Genomic DNA, 16,957 nt, shown 5'->3' with positions numbered 1-16,957 from the left:
CGGAGTCTGCACCACTGGACCCAAGGGAAGGCCCTTGCTGAGGATTTTATGTCTGTATTCACAAGAGATTTTGGTCTGTTGTTTTCTTGAGCTATTTTGTCTTGTTTTGCTCTCAGGGTAATACTGGCTTCATAGAAGGAGGTGGAAAGTGATACAGGGATTCTGTTTTTTGAAAGAGTTTAGGAAACATTGTTACTAATTTTTGTTAATTGGTGTTTTTGTTAACAGTTGACAGACTCCAGTGGAGCCATCTGGTCCTGACCCTTGTGCATGTGTGGGAAGTGTTTTGCTTACTAGTTCAATCCCTTGACTTGTTAAGGTGTATTCAGTCTTTATTTCTTGTTGAGTTACTTTTCCTAATGTATATCTTTAATAATATGTAGATATTTAATCCAGGTTACTTAAATATGTTAGCATAAAACTGTTCATAGTATTCATAACCTTTTCCCTCCTTCATTCCTGATTTTAGCAATTAGACTCTTCTGTTATTTTCTGTCTAGGAAAATGTTAGTTTTGTCGATCTTAAATAACCTACTTTGATTTCATTGATTGTCTGTATTGTTTTCCATATTGTTTTATTTTTCACTGTTCTTGTGCATCAGCATTTCCCAAGTGTGGTTTGGGGTCCCTAAGCCGCCTTTGGTGGGCCCTTGAAGTTAGTACAGTTTTCATAGTAAGATTAACACAGCAGTTAGCTTCTACTCTCTGGTGTTCTCAGAAGTGTACTCTGGAGTTTTGTAGACAGAGGTCCCAGACGGGCAGAAGCGGGTAGAAGCCGAGACGACAACCCAGCTGTCTTTTAAGTCTGACATTAAAGAGTTTGCAAAATGTAAATCAGTGCTGTTCTCTTCACTACTTTTTTATTTTTCAGTTAAAAAGTATGCCGTTTATTTGGTATCTTAAGATGAATTATTAAATCTTTTTATAATTATTATTTTAAGTTTCTAATTTATGTTAAAAGCTATAATGCATATTTATTTAAAAAAGAAAAACTCTTATGAGTCTTCAGTAATATCTAATAGTGTAACGGGACTCTTGATGGGAAGGATTTAAAGCTCCTGTTTATATATTGTCTTACTTAGTCTTTAAAACACCCAGTTGTTTACATTTTCCCATTTGTAGTAAACAGAATGAAAAATCTAAATAAATTCATTCAGAATTTTAGTCTTAGGAGCCCAGTTTAAAACTTAATTTTACAGAATTTATACCCTTTTGAAATGTTACTACTCTGCCTATGACTACTTCTGCATTATTATGAATAGGTAATTATTTTAATTTTCTTCTTTTTCTACATGATTTATTGCTGTGGTTTCTTATGATTTAAAACCAGCTAACTGGCCAGTTTTGGACTGGTACATGTTCAGTGTGTGCTGAGAGTCTGGGGCTCTGGTGTCCTCAGGCTGTAACGACTGCATGCTCTCAGGAGTGTGCAGTGAGAAGCTGGGGCTCTGCTGTCCTCAGGCTGTAATGACTTCTTGGCATTTCCTCAGCAGAAATGGGTTTCCTGGTGTCACTGAGGAATAGGGTTGGTGACGAGAAGACCAGCGTCAGGAAGTCTGCGGTCCAGGTGTGTTTTTTGTACCCTCTTTTTAAGCACTAACAGCTTGAAGGTTCAAGAGACTGTTTTAAAAACTGTTCTGTCATATTCAGTATTCACATTTCACTTGAGGTTAGTTCACCTTGTCCCTGTTAAATGTAAATTACACAGATGAACTGAAGGATCCTCTGTTCTTAAGTGGGCTGCTGGATTGCTGGCTTCCTAGGAACCACAGTTTTAGATCCTTAATTTTCCTTAATTTCTTTTTTTAGAGTAGGAATTCTTAACCTGGGGACCACAGATGGATTTTGATAGGATTCACCAAACCCCTGAAATGGTTTCTGAGTACATGTTGATGTAAAATATATGTCAGATTTTCTCCAGAGAGATCTTAAATTTCCTCAGATTCTGAGAGGTGGGGTGTTACTGGGAGGAGGGACGGATCTGTGATCTCATAAATGAGAGAGTCAGGAACTTGAAGGAGTTGTTGTGTCTGCAGTCTGTGCTGACCGACGCCTGTGTCACCCCTCAGTGTGACCTGCTCACCTTCTAGGTCCTGGTGAACCTCCTGAAGCACTGCGACATTGCGGGTCTGCAGGACGAGCTCAGCATCCTGCAGGACCGCTGCCGGGACGTCGCGGTGTCCGTCCGCAAGCAGGCCCTGCAGTCTCTCACCGAGCTGCTCCTGGTGAGGCCGGCAGCGGTGTGTCTGAGGCACCCTTCTCCATCAGGATAACCCAGCCTAATGGTGGTGCGCCCGTTAGAAACCCTCCCGAACTGCCGTGGGCCCAGCAGTGTACAGAGAGGAATCTTTCCACCGCTTGTGCTGGATTGCATTTCCTGTTAAATATGCATGTATCATGCGGACTAGTGCTGGAAAACGCTAATAGTCAGCATACATCTCACACAGAAATGTGAAGTTTAAAATCAGTTTGGTTAGGCCCAAGGCCTACGTTATTTTTTATCCATTGAAACCTGTATAGGTGATATTGCCAAAGGAGCAGATCCAGTAATCTTGTATGCAATTTACTTCTGCCAGCTAGTTAGTTTTTGAAGAATGTTTAAAGTGTTTTTTCTTATTTCACAGTAGAAGACTTTAAGCAATGCCTGGTTTGACTTTGTTCATTAGCATCTTTTCTGATTCCTCTTTGAGATAGATATTTTTTCTCTCAATCTTGAATTGTTCCCCCAAAATGCTGCTTTACTAACAGTGATAAGATAAATCACTTTAAGTCTAAAATTTCAGCATGCTCTGCTTTATAGTAACTGGAGCTTGAACTTGGTTTTCACTTGTATTTGGAAGTTGACATTTTTCCATTGTTAAGCTTTGTTTGTAATTGTGTTGGAACTACTAATAACACATCCTAAAGCGTGGTTCACAGCTGCCCCGATCTGTGCTCGCACCTTCATGACTTCCTGACTTGGACTCCTCAGGCCCAGCCGCAGTGTGTGCAGATACAGAAGGCCTGGCTGGGGGGTGTGGTCCCAGCTGTGACGGATGACGAGAGCAGCGTGCAGGACAAGGCCTTGGAGTGCCTGGACCGGCTCCTGCTGCAGAGCATCCAGCACCACAGTGAGGGCTGTGATGTGGACGACGGCCAGGCGCTCACCTGGGCGCTGCTGGCGCTGCTGGACACGGACAGCCGGAAACTGGGGTACGCTTTTCCCAGGCAGCTGCGTGTCCTCCTGCACGAGCCCTGGTTATCAGTTCCCGGGTTGATGCTGGAAACTCAGCTCCCCAAATTGCTGACACACAGAGACTTAATCTTAGTGTCTTTCTCTTGACCTAGTTCAAATCTCTTCGCTTTAGTGGTGGCTGTTTTTGTGAAGCCTTCCTTTGCCTGTTTGAATGTTCCCCAGCTTCAAATTGATGTCTTAATGTGTAGTAGAAAGCATTAATGGATTTACTGTATTGACATTAACTTTCCACAGTACTGGTTGTGATAGATGACTTCCTGATCAGGACACATTAGACTTTTTCTGACGTTTGTTGGATTGATGACTTAATCACACCACAGTGTTCTTTCCGTTTGATATTTGTTGGGTGTTCGCTGTGCAGGGAGCAATGCAGTGATGAGTTGGCACCTGCACTGATCAGTGTTAATTTCTCCTACAGGACCCTAGCAGCTGGCCTGTGTTTGTGCTCCTTTGACTGTGTTCCCCTTTCTTTTTTTCTTTACAGGAAGTACCTCCCTACTTGTTTATGTCTGGTTATGGAGGAATTAGCATCCAATGGAAAGAGTAATAGGTTTAGTATCATAATGTTGTTGTTCAGTCACTAAGTCATGTCTGACTCTTAGCAAACACATGGATGGCAGTGCACAAGGCTACCTGTCCTTCACCCTCTCCCGGAGCTTACTCAAATTCACATCCGTCAAGTTGTGATGCCATCCAGCCATCTCATCTTCTGTCGTCCCCTTTTCCTCTTGCCTTCAGTCTTTTCCAGCATCAGGGTCTTTTCTAATAAATCCACTCTTCGCATCAGGTAGCCAAAGTATTGGAGCTTCAGCTTCAGCATCAGTCTTTCCAGTGAATATTCAGGGTTGATTTCCTTCAGGATTGACTGGTTTGATCTCCTTGTAGTCCAAGGGACTCTCAAGAGCATTCTCCAGCAGCACAGTTCAAAAGCATCAATTCTTTGGTGCTCAGCCTTCTTTATGGTCCAACTCTCACATCTACACATGACTACTGGAAAAACCATAGCTTTGACTATATGGACCTTTGTCAGCAAAATGATTTCTTTGGTTTTTAATACACTGTCTAGGTTTATCATAGCTCTCCTTCCAAGGAGCAAGGGTCTATTAATCTCATGGCTGCAGTCACCATTTGCAGTGATTTTGGAGCCCAAGAAAATAAAATCTGTCACTGCTTCCTCTTTTCCCTTTTCTGTTTACCATGAAGTGATAGGACCAGATGCCATGATCTTAGGTTTTTGAATGTTGAATTTCAAGCCAGCTTTTTCACTGTCCTCTTTCACCTTCATCAAGAGGCTCTTCTTTGGTTCCTCTTCATCTTCTGCCATTAGAGTGGTACCATCTACATATCTGAGGTTGTTGATATTTCTCCTGCAGTCTTGATTCCAGCTTGGGGTTCATCCAGCCCAGCGTTTCGCATGATGTGCTCTGCGTAGCAGTTAAATGAGCAGGGTGGCAATACACAGCCTTGTCGTACTCTTTTTCCCAGTTTTGAACCATTCTTTTTTTCCATGTAAGGTTCTAAGTGTTGCTTTTTGACTTGTGTACATGTTTCTCAGGAGACAGGTAAGGTGGTCTGGTGTTCCCATCTCTTTAAGAATTTTCCACAGTTTGTTGTGATCTACACAGTCAAATCCCAGGGATGGGGGAGCCTGGTGGGCTTCCGTCTTGGGGGTCACACAGAGTCGGACACGACTGAAGTGACTCAGCAGCAGCAGCAACACAGTCAAAGGCTTTTGCAATGTCAGTGAAGCAGAAGCAGATGTTTTTCTGGAATTCCTAGCTTTTTTCTCTATGATCCAACAAATGCTGACAATTTGATCTCTGGTTCCTCTGCCTTTTCTAAACCCAACTTGTACATCTGTAAGTTCTTGGTTCACGTACTGCTGAAGCCTAGCTTGAAGTATTTTGAGCGTTACCGTGTTAGCACGTGAAGTGAGCGCAATTGTATGGTAGTTTGAACATTCTTTGGTGTCGCCCTTCTCTGGGATTGGAATGAATACTGACCTTTTCCAGTCCTGTGGCCACTGCTGAGTTCTCCAAGCCGGCTGGCATATTGAGTGCAGCATTTCAGAACATCATCTTTTAGGGTTTGAAACAGCTCAGCTGGAATTCCATCACTTCACTAGGTTTGTTCGCAGTGATGCTTCCTAAGGCCCAGCTGACTTCAGGATGTCTGACTCTAGGTGAGTGACCACACCTTCATGGTTATCCGGATCATTAAGACCTTTTTTGTATAGTTCTTCTGTGTATTTTTGCCACCTTTTCTTAATCTCTTCTGCTTCCATTAGGTCCTCATCATTTCTGCCCTTTATCGTGCCCATCTTTGCATGAAATATTTCCTCCGTATCTCCAGTTTTTTGAAGAGATCTCTAGTCTCTCCCATTCTGTTTTTATCCTCTCTTTCTTTGCATTGTTCAATTAAGAAGACTTTCTTATCTCTCCTTGATATTCTCTGGAACTCTGCATTCAATTGGATATATCTTTCCCTTTCTCCTGAGAGGGTAACAGGCAGGAAGGCCAGGGGTCTCCAAATGAAAGAAATAGGCTGCAAGTGTCAGACATTTTTTTATCGCTCTCTTAAGCGGCAGGAGGAAACAAACTAGTGAGATATATATATATATATCTTATTTTTTTTTCCCTTCTCTGTACAAATTTAAAAAGATGTTTCTCTTAAAATACTGTGCTGCCATAATGACACCTGGTTCCACCTGAACTTCACTTTTCTCAAACCTTGAGTTAAGCAATGCATTTTTCTTACGGAAATGTTTGTCTTAAGTTATGTTAATGTACTGTGCATTTACCCCAAAATCTGTCTTCAAGTTGGTTCAGCCTAATGGCTCAGAACTGACTTGACAAACCAGTATGTTATACTCAGACATTGTTCCCCTAATCTATGTAAACAGAACTATTTGCATGGTAATTTGTCTCTATACAAGATTCAAGTCAATCGTTTTATAGCCCAGGATGACTTGTCTGGTGCCGAGATTATCCCAAAATACATCTTATGGATGAGGGGCCTGGTGCCACTCTGAGTTTTAACACATTCCTTTCTTTCATTAACAGACTGCTAGTGACTATATAACATCCAGCTGAAGACTAGAGGGGGGTACTCTTTCTGCCCCCTTCTGATGCCTGTGTCAGAAGCTTTCTCTGTCTCTTTTATACTTTAATAAAACTTTATTACACAAAAGCTCTGAGCGATCAAGCCTTGTCTCTGGCCCCGGATTGAATTCTTCTCCAGAAGCCAAGAATCCTGGCATGTTTTGTGGTTCAGCAACAACCTTTCACTCCCTTGCCTTTCACTTCTGTTCTTTATGGCTCAGTGGGTAAAGAATCCCCTGCAGCGCAGAGACACAGCCTGTGCGGGTGTGATCCCCGAGTCCAGAGCCAGAGCCTGGCGGGGCCTGAGGCGCAGCGCACCTCTTCCTTCCAGCGGTTCTCCTCGCCTCCGGGGCGGTGCCGCTGGCCCTCGCGCCAGGCGCGGCTTCTCTGTGCCCCCTCCTCTCGTGAGCGGAATTACGTGGCCTCCTCTCTGTGGGTCCGCCTGCTTCCACTCAGAGAAGCGCCGGTCCACTCAGGTGGCTGTGCAGCGCGGCTCGCTCACTCTTGTTGCACGCGCGTGTGTTGGTGCATCCTGTCGACTGTCGGCTGGCGCTGGGTCGTTTCCGGTTTCTTATTGTGAGGGAATGCTGTGAATGCTTCGGGGCGCGTCTGTGGCGCGCATCTCTGTCGCGTGTCCCCAGGAGCGGTGCTGTTGGGCGTGCCCTTAGCCTCCCTTACGTCGTGCAGACAGCGCCCCAGCGCGGTGGCGCCAGGCTGCAGCCCTTCTGGGAGCTTGCGTTGCTCCCTGTCTTTGTGCCCTCGGCCTTTCTCTGAGTCATTTTGGCGGCCGCTGCTTGTATTTCTTGGTGGTCTTAATCTGCACTGCCATGGCAACTGATGCAATTGAGCCCCTTTCATAGGTGGATTAGCATCTAGATATTCACATTGTGTCTTACCTGCCCAGATATCGTGCCCCGACTTCAAATCAGGCTGTCTGTCGCTCTTTTGCTTGTTCACCCAGAAGCATTCAAACGTGTAGAAACACTGTTGTGTGCATTACAGATTCCTCTCCCCCAGCCCACTGTTTGCCTCTTTAGTCTCTTAATGGTGTCTTGATGAGTTCAGTTTGTTAGCGGTTTTCTTTATGGTTCATGGATTTTTTTGAGACTTCTTTTCCTATAGATGTTATATAGGTTTTTCCTATAGATCTTTTCCTATAGATGTCCTGTAGGTTATGTAGATGTTTTCCTGGATAATTTCCTAGACGTTTTTTTTTTTCTTTCTCCTGTAGGTTTTGTGTCTTCTTTTCTTTCTCTGGCTTAGAGTGGCTTCCTATTGATGTGGCGTGACTGCAGTCGTCTCTGGAGGTGGAAAAAGTTGAGATGAGCTAGACCAGCGTGATGGTGAGGGTCTCCAGGCAGGAGTGGCAGTGCAGAGACCGAGAGGCCTGACCCTCTTGGGTCCTAAATGACAGGGTGGCTGAGGGGTTTCTGGCCCGGGAAGCAGAGTTGGGGCCAGCCAGCACAGGGGGGTGCTGTGCGTGGAGCCCCGCTTTAAATGCCTGCTTTTGGGACTTCATGTGGTGGAGGTGGTGGAGGGAGTCACCAGGCTAGGCTGTAGGTTGGAGCTGAGGATGTGGACCAGACCTTCTCAGAGTCAGCATCTGGCGTGAAACAGGAATCATTGTAATGGTCAGACAGTGGGCTTCAGTGTAAGGGAGAGGGGCCAGTTCTGTCCCGCAGGGGTCACTGTGGGGGCCCCGAGGGGCATTGAGTGGGTCTCAAAAGCTAGCGGTCAGCCATGCTTTTCAGGAAGCCCAGGTGGTGTTGGCTGAGCTGCATTCTTGTGACCGCAGTGGGTTGATACTGACCGGGTCCAGTCAGGGGGCCCGTGGGGACAGCTGGGCGTTGGTGGAGGGTGTGTGTGACCACCCTTCAGAGGAGCTGCATTTGAGCTCTCAAAACCCCTAAGTTCAGAGGACACGTCTTCCCCTTCTGTTGGCGTCCTGTCGTTTAATATTCTGTGTGATTCTTGCAGGTAAATTTTTAAATACTTAAAATATTTGTCAATTCACTGTATCTTGGTTTTGGACAGCAGTCAGGTTTGATTCATGTTAGTCATTTGCAGTAAAACTCTAGATAGATTTTTTTAGATAAAAGCTAATTTATTAATGCAAACCATTCATTTATATGCATATGCTTACTGCTTACTGTGTATGGGTGTGTTATCTTCTTGTAGTCACCTTCTGCACACTTTGAGAATTCTTTTTTTCATTTAATGAAAAAGTTTTGCTAATCTGAGTATGTGTGTGTGTGTGTGTGTTCCTAGCAGTAGAAGAAATTACTTGGGGAAGGAATCTATTTGTTTTTCCCCTTAAATATGAAATGTTACATTTGTCTCATGAGTCATAGGATGTCATTCACTGCTATAGGAAAAAATAAAATAAGAAATGGTCTAAAAATAGCAGTGACTTCATACAGACACTTTAATATATCAGAATAATTTTTTGTTTTATTTTATAAAAGTTTGAAATATGTAATTCTGAGTGGTTTTGACAGGTCATAGCAAAGTTGAGCTCCTTTAATACCACCATATTTCACCTCTGGGGTGTTATTTCTCTCCAGTCCTTCCATTGGAAAAGGACATTGTCTACGTATTTTGTCACTAAAACCTCATAAGCTCTGGATGTGTGTGTTATTGGCATCCTACCACATATGTGTACATACAAGTTTTAGAGGGCCTCACGTGTATTCTGAAACTTTATTCTTCGCTTTAAAAGTAAAAACTCCGGGGAGGAGGCGGGTTAATATACCTTATTTGGTGTCGTAGTGTTTGGAAGGACACCTCAGCTGATGTCAGATGTGCCCCCGGGCGGGAACCCCTGTTTGGCTGCTGGACTGTTGGAGGGGCTGCTGCAGAAGCCCTCACCCTGGACTGAGGGGCGGTCCGAGGCTTGTGCACTCACAGTCACAATCCTGCTTTCCATCTCTTTTCCAGCTGCTATTTAAACAAGGCTTTTCACATCTGGTCCCGGAAAGATAGATTCTCCCCCACTTTTGTAAACAACGTGCTCTCCCACACTGAAAAGGAGCATTCTGCGCCCGCCTGGATGCTGCTCGCCAAGGTGACTGGCGCGTCGCCCGCGCTGGACTACTCCACCGTCATCGAGGCCTGGGAGAGGATGACCAGGTTCGCACGCTTGTCACGGAGCTGCCACCAGACACGAGGGAGTCCTGGACACAGGGCTTGTGTCTTGAGGAAATGGGCCCTCTCATAGCTGTTTGTGTACATGGGTCTTTGTTTAAATTCTGGTGTAAAAACCAAGAGGGAAAGTAGAGTCACTGTTAAGCTTTGATTGTCCAAGTACAGGAAGTGCCGTCGCGTTCCCCAGCTGTGGGCCGGGCTCCCTCCTCCTTCCAGTCCTAGAATCTGGAAGAAGAGCGCTGCGTCGGCAGCCTCGCGTCCAGGGCTTCTGCACTGACGCTTCCTCTGCCCTCTCCCCAGCCAGCAGAACCCCAGTGAGGACACCTTGGGACACATCCTGTGTGTCATCCGGCATATCGCCAAGCATCTTCCTCAGAGCACCCGGGACATGGTGGCAGGTGAGTGTCTACTGGAGAATCGTGAAAAGGCTTGCCTCTCACTTTATTTTGAGAGTTAAAAACCTGGAGGGAATTGACTCTTTTTAGATGTTCTCAAGAAAAAGCTGAATGGATTCTGCTGGTCGACAGTGTTGATCACCCCAGCTGTTGACACTTTACAAAGCCTGTGCCGGGTAACTGCAGAGACACCAGCGGAGGAGCAGGTACACTACAGACTCATGGGCACAACTGTTGCTTGTCTATGCAGAAACAGAACGCTCTGCTCTTAGGCTGGGGATGTGTTATCCTTTACGAGCCTGGAAGGGCAGTTACGTCTTTAAGGAAGCGCCCATCTGACAAGCAGTTGACATTCCCCAGGAAGACCTTGGCTGCTAAAGACACAGCACCTTTATGAGGTCACCTCCTTGGTTCTGGGCACCACGTCTTCTAGGAAGCATGCATTCTGGGCACTTCAGTCACTCAGTCGTGTCCGACTCTTTGCAAACCCATGGACTGCAGCACGCCAGGCTTCCCTGTCCTTCACCAGCTCCCAGAGCTTGCTCAAACTCATGTCCATTGAGTCGGTGATGCCATCCAACCATTGATCCTCTGTCGTTCCCTCTCCTCCCACCTTCAATCTTTCCTAGCATCAGGGTCTTTTCAAATGTGTCGGCTCTTCACATCAGGTAGTCAAAGTATTGGAGTTTCAGCTTCAGCATCAGTCCTTCCAATGAATATTCAGGACTGATTTCCTTTAGGATGGACTAGTTGGATCTCCTTGCAGTCCAAGGGACTCTCAAGAGTCTTCTCCAACACCGCAGTTCAAAAGCATCAATTCTTTGGCTCTCAGCTTTCTTTACAGTCCAGCTCTCACATCCCTACATGACTACTGGAAAAACCATAGCTTTACTATTCGGACCTTTGTGGGCAAAGTAATGTCTCTGCTCTTTAATACGCTGTCTAGGTTCGTCATAGCTTTTCTTCCGAGGAGCAAGCGTCTTTTAATTTCATGGCTGCAATCAGCATCTGCAGTGATTTTGGAGCCCAAGAAAATAAAGTCGGTTACTGTTGCCATTGTTTCCCTGTTTGCCATGAAGTGATGGGACCAAATGCCATGATCTTAGTTTTTTGAATGTCGAATTTTAAGCCAATTTTTCACTCTCCTCTTTCACCTTCATCAAGAAGCTCTTTAGATTTTCTTCAATTTCTACTGTAAGGGTGGTATCATCTGCATATCTGCGGTTATTGATATTTCTCCCAGCAATCTTGATTCCAGCTTGTGCTTCATCCAGCCCAGCATTTCGCATGGTGTACTCTGCATATAAATAAGCCGGGTGGCAATATACAGCCTTGGTGTACTCCTTCCCCAATTTGGAACCAATCTGTTGTTCCATGTCCAGTTCTGTTGCCTTTTGACCTGTATACAGGTTTCTCAGGAGACAGGTTAGGTAGTCTGGTAGCCCCATCTCTTTAAGAGTTTTCCACAGTTTGTTGTGATCCACACAGTCAAAGGCTTTAGCGTAATCAATAAAGCATGAGTGAGTGAAGTCGCTTAGTCGTGTCTGACTCTTTGCAACCCCATGGACTGTAGCCTACCAGCCTGCTCTGTCCATGGGACTCTCCAGGCAAGAATACTGGAGTGGGTTGCCATTTCCTTCTCCAGTAAGCATAAGTAGATGTTTTTCTGGAATTCTCTTGCTTTTTCTATGATTCAAGAGATGTTGACAATTTGATCTCCAGTTGCTCTTCCTTTTCTAAATCCAGCTTGAACATCTGGAAGTTCTTGGTTCACCTACTGTTGAAGGCTACCTTGGAGAATTTTGAGCATTACTTTGCCAGCGTGTGTGATGAGTGCAATTGTGCAATAGTTTGAACATTCTTTAGCCTTGCCTTTCTTTGGGATTGGAATGAAAGTTGACCTTTTCCAGTTCTGTGGCCACTGCTGAGTTTTCCAAATTTGCTGGCATATTGAGTGCAGCACTTTCACAGCATCATCTTTCAGGATTTGAAATAGCTCAACCCAAACTCCATCACCTCCGCTAGCTTTGTTTGTAGTGATGCTTCCTCAGGTCCACTTGACTTTACCTTCCAGGGTGTCTGGCTCTGGGTGAGTGATGATACCATCACTGTCATCTGAGTCACTGAGATCTTTTTGTGCGGCTCTTCTGTGTGTTCTTCTAGGAAGCACGCCTGCTGGGCCCTTGGTCCCAAAACGGAATCTGCAAGGTTTTCTTTTCATCCTCGTAGGCTGGGTGCTCACAGTAGGCTGGTGGTCCCTCCTGCCTCAATTCCTCCCTCCCTCCCAGGGTATGTAAGCGCTCTCCTCCTGGTCGGGGCTCCCCACCCAGGCCAGAAGGTTTTGGTAGATGTTTGTGCTATTCCCTCTAATGTCTCTGGTTCCAGTGCCTCCTGCTGACACGCCCTCTGGAAGCTGCCTCACAGAGCAGTGTTTTGTAGGGGACGGGGGTTAGTTTGACTTCGAAGTGCTCTTCGTTTCAGCGTCTCTAATGATGAGTCATTTTATTACCGTGTATTCAGTTTCTGTCATGAAATATACTCCTGAAAGTGAAGAAAGTGAAAGCATTAGTTGCTCAGTCGTGTCCGGCTCTCTGCGATCCCAGGGACTGTAGCCTGCCAGGCTCCTCTGTCCATGGAAATCTCTGGGGAACAATACTGGAGTGAGTAGCCATTCCCTCTCCAGGTGATCTTCCTAACCCAGGGATCGCACCCGGATCTCCCACATTTTAGGTAGATTCTTTACCATCTGAGCCACCAGGTATGCCTGAATTATACTTCCAAACAGTGCTAATCACAATGAAATAGTATAGGACTGGGGGTTATTAATAATGATTTTAGAAGTCAAAAATTAGATAACTGCCAAAATATTGAGTTGGCCAGAGAGTTTGCTCTTGTTTTTATGTAACATCTTATGGAAAAACCCAAACGAATTTTATGGCCAACCAATATATTTACATTTCCTAGAATAAAAACATTATTGCTTCACCTGAGCCACCTGCCACCTTCCTGTGCTTCCTTGTATGAGTTCCTTTTAAAAAGTCCTTCCCTCATAAGTTAACAGGTGTAGTAAGACAGCATAGTGTAACTTTTTTGCTTAGGGTATGAGCAGGTTCAAATTTACTTAATTAAAAATGCCCAGCTCTTTCTGTGTCTGGGATTTTCCTTACTAAACTTTTGGCACTTCTTGGTGAAAGGGATACTTGTTTTATTTGATTTTCTAACCATTTATCTCCAATTCAAGAAAGTATGTGCAAACCTTTTAAATAAGGAACATTCCCTAAGTAGGGAGCATGTGTGACTAGCAGAAAACAGGTAAAAGCAAAACACACAGCTGATGATGAGGGAAGGGGCCACAGGGATGGTGGGGGCTTGCGGTCAGTGCCGAGGGTGCCAGCCCGCTGGCGTCTGAGGCGCGGTGCTTGTTGGTGCAAAGCCAGGCCTGTGGCTTGGACCCCAGGTCCCCAGCCCTGACTGGAGGAGGGTCTACACTTGGGGGGAGCCAGGCCAAGAGGACGCACTGTCTGCCCGCCCCAGGCCCCGGTGCTCAGAACGTAAGCTTGGTCCTTGTTCGTCTGTGGGGGAGGCTGAGTTCTCTTCTCACATAGAAACAAGACTGGAAGAGTGTGGAGCTCACTGCTGTGTTAGGAAAAGGCAGGGTTTTGGCTCTACCCCCACAGTGAGGTGGACAGGGAACTGAGGCCTGATACGTCCCAGAAGCTGGGGGTGATTTCCATCCACGTGACCAAAGACAGGCCTCTGTTTCTTCTTTTTCTGTAAATGAACACCCTGTGTTTTATGGAGAAAAACCTGTACCAAAGACATGACCACTGAGCCGCAGGCTGGGCCTGTGGGCGTCGCTGCTCTGTCGGCGGCTGTGAGCTGACTGTGCTTTAGAGCCGTGGTCAGCAGTGGGTGCAGGCGTGGATGCTGTAGGTGGCTCTGGGGTCTGCAGCAGAGGTTTGGGCTTGCTGTCTGCACCGGTTGAGTCTGAGACCAGTGCCCCGTCCTCTGTCTCAGGACAGCCTTCAGAGCAGGGTGGGTGAGACCGGGTGAGCGGCAGCGAGGGGTCAGAGCAGGCTAGCCAGGGCGGCTGAGGGGCCTGGCTGTGCAGCTGGAGGAGGAAGTGCGTGGGAGGAGGAAGCGCGTGGCAGCAGTCGTCCTGGCTGCGTGCACACACGACCAGAGACCCGGACGACAGTCAGAGTGACTCAGTGTCACTTAGGACCGGTTTGGACCAGTAGGTGGAAGTTGCAAGGAGACAGATTTTGGGAAACTGAAGATAAAGCGTTCTGAGGTCTGCCTAGACGGGACAGACTTGCCTCTGGACACGGCTCTGGTCAGCGGGAGTGCTCAGGGCAGAGCTGGAGGCAGGGTGGGAGCGCCTGTGGGGAGAGAGCCCAAGGCGGATGGGTGGGCGGGCTAACCGGCAGCTCACCCAGCCTCTGGAGTCTTCCTCTCACTAGCAGCCGGGGGCCTGGGGACCCAGACGACTGGGACAGAGCACACTCGTTCCAGAAGCTCCAGGGTGTGCTGTTGCTCTGTAAAACGCAGCAGGAGCGTACACACGGTTTAGGCCAAGTCGGCCGCAGAAGTCTGGGTTGTGACGGTGGTTTGCCAGCAGTTTGGCAAACTGAGTGCCGCCTTGTGGTTGAGCTGCTGGGCGCTACCTGGGGTGAGGGTCAGACTGCCCGTTCCTAAGGCCCCTGCCGCGCAATGGGGGAGACCCACATGTTAACAGGTAATTCCGTGGTGGAGTAAGTCCTGAAACAGAAGTGAGTATCCTGATTTTTTACTGTTAGTGTATAGGAGTGCAAGGGATTTGTATATTAATTTTGTATTCTGCGACTTTACTGTGTTCACTGATTAGCGCTAGTAATTTTGTGCTGGCATCTTTAGGGTTTTTTACGTAAAGAATCATGTCCTCTGTAAACTTTTTACTTCTTTTCCAATCTAGATTCCTTTTATTTCTTTTTTTTTTCTCTGACTGCTGTGGCTAGGACTTCCAAAAGTATGTTGAATAATAGTGGCAGAGTGGGCACCCTTGTCTTGTTCCTGATTCTAGATGAAATGCTTATTTTTCATCATCGAGAATAGTATTTTCTGTGGGTTTATCATATCTGGCCTTTATTATGTTGATGTGTGTTCCTTCTGTGCTTACTTTCGGGCTTCCCTTGTAGCTCAGTTGGTAAAGAATCTGCCTGCAGATGCAGGAGACACAGGTTTGATTCCTGGGTTGGGAAGATCCCAGGGAGAAGGAAACAGCAACCCATTCCAGTATTCTGGCCTGGAGAATCCCATGGACAGAGGAGCCTGGTGGGCTACAGTCCATGGGATCTCAAGACTCAGACACAGCTGAGTGGCTAAACCACCACCACCACACCTAATTTCTGGAGAAGTTTTATCATAAATGGGTGGTGAATTTTGTCAGCAGCTTTCTCTGAATCTGTTGAGATGATCATATGGTTTTTATCTTTAAATTTGTTAATATCCTGTATCACATTGATTGATTTGCATGTATTGAAGGATCCTTGCATCCCTGGGATAATGTCCACTTGATCATGATATATGACCCTTTTAATGTTTTGTTTTATTCTGTTAGCTAGAATTTTGTTGAGGATTTTTGCATCTATGTTCATTAGTGATACTGACCTGTAACTTTGTTTGTTTTGTGGTATCTTTATCTGGTTTTGATGTCATAGAGTGAGTTTGGGAGTTTTCCTTCCTCTGCAATTTACTGGAAGAGTTTGAGCAGGATAGGTGCTAACTCTTCTCTAAACTTTTGATAAAATTCACCTGTGAAGCCATCTGGTCCTGGTCTTTTATTTATTGGAAGATTTTTTTTATTACAGTTTTGATTTCCATGTTTGTGATTGATCTGTTCATATTTTCTATTTTTTCCTGGTTCCATTTTAAGAGTTTGTCCATTTCTTTCAGATTTTCCATTTTATTGGCATGTAGTTGCTCATAGTAGTCTCCTATGATCTTTTGTATTTCTCTGTTGTCGTAAATTTTTCATTTCTAATTTTATTCATTTGATACTTCTCCTTTTTTTTTTTGATGAGCCTTGCTGTTTGTCAGTTTTATCTTCTCAAAGCACCAGCTTTTAGTTTTATTGATCTTTGCTATAGTCTCCTTCAGTCTTTTTCATTTCTTTCTGCTCTGATCTTTATGATGTCTTTCTTCTAGTAACTTTGGGAGTTTTTTTCGTTCTGTTTCTAGTTGCTGTAGGTGTGAAGTTAGGTTACTTGTTTGAAGTCTGTCTTGTTTCTTGGGGTGGGCTTGTGCTGCTGTAAACTGCCTTCCTAGCCCTGCTTTTGCTGCGTCCCACAGGTTTGAGTCGTCGTGTTTTCATGTCATTTGTTTCTAAGCATATTTTGATTTTTTTAAAAATTATTTTAGTGATCTGTTGGTTATTTAGAAGCATACTGTTTAACCTCCATGTGTTTATATTTTTTATAGTTTTTTTTCCCTCTGTAATTGGTATCTAATCTCATAGCATTGTCAGGAAAGATGCTTGAAATGATTTCACTTTTTAAAAATTTACCAGTGTTTAATTCATGGCCCAGGATGTGATCCATCCCGGAGACTGTTCTGTGTGCAATTGAGAAAACAAGTAACCTCTTGGACGATGGAGCTGAGGGTCCCATTCACAGGGCGGCAGAGGAGAGGCAGGCATGAAGAGCAGGCGTGCAGACGCTGAGGACGGGAGAGGGCGGGGGCTGGAGAGCACAGCACCGAGGCATATGGATTACCGTGTGTAAAACAGATAGCTGGAGAACTTGCTCTGTGATGCGGGGAACCCGAAGCTGGTGCTCTGTGGCAACCTAGAGGGGTGGGATGGAAAGGGAAGTGCAGGGGAGGTTTAAGAGGGAAGGGGATATATGTGTACCTGTGGCTGATTCATGTTGATATATGGCACAAACCATCACAGTACCGTAAAGTAATTGTCCTCCAATTAAAAATAAAATAAAGATATAAAAGATAGCGACTGTCTTGACAGTGTGGTGGCCCATCACGGTGTGGAGCCGCTCAGCTCTGCCTGGGTGTTTAGTGACGTCCAGGTCATAGGGAGCAGCTGAGAC

General features: G+C 45.6%; 1 protein-coding gene across 3 annotated transcripts in view; it reads left to right on the top strand.

The window, feature by feature from the left end:
- The window catches only part of NCAPD3 (non-SMC condensin II complex subunit D3), a 59,395-nt gene that overhangs the window by 23,646 nt on the left and 18,792 nt on the right, over positions 1-16,957 (top strand). For 2 of the 3 annotated variants that reach the window (XM_055424206.2, XM_055424208.2), the window contains 6 exons: positions 1,491-1,567; positions 2,091-2,225; positions 2,972-3,192; positions 9,274-9,465; positions 9,781-9,878; positions 9,966-10,081. In XM_055424206.2, the coding sequence (XP_055280181.2) occupies positions 1,491-1,567; positions 2,091-2,225; positions 2,972-3,192; positions 9,274-9,465; positions 9,781-9,878; positions 9,966-10,081 (839 nt within the window). The remainder of the gene's footprint in view (positions 1-1,490; positions 1,568-2,090; positions 2,226-2,971; positions 3,193-9,273; positions 9,466-9,780; positions 9,879-9,965; positions 10,082-16,957) is intronic. The other variant, XM_055424207.2, reaches the window with a different exon arrangement.

The sequence above is a fragment of the Moschus berezovskii genome, chromosome 14 (genome assembly GCF_049115385.1).
Source record: "Moschus berezovskii isolate FMDL1 chromosome 14, NW_MosBer_1.0, whole genome shotgun sequence".
NCBI lineage: Eukaryota > Metazoa > Chordata > Mammalia > Artiodactyla > Moschidae > Moschus > Moschus berezovskii.
This window is presented reverse-complemented; position numbering and strand designations above follow the sequence as displayed.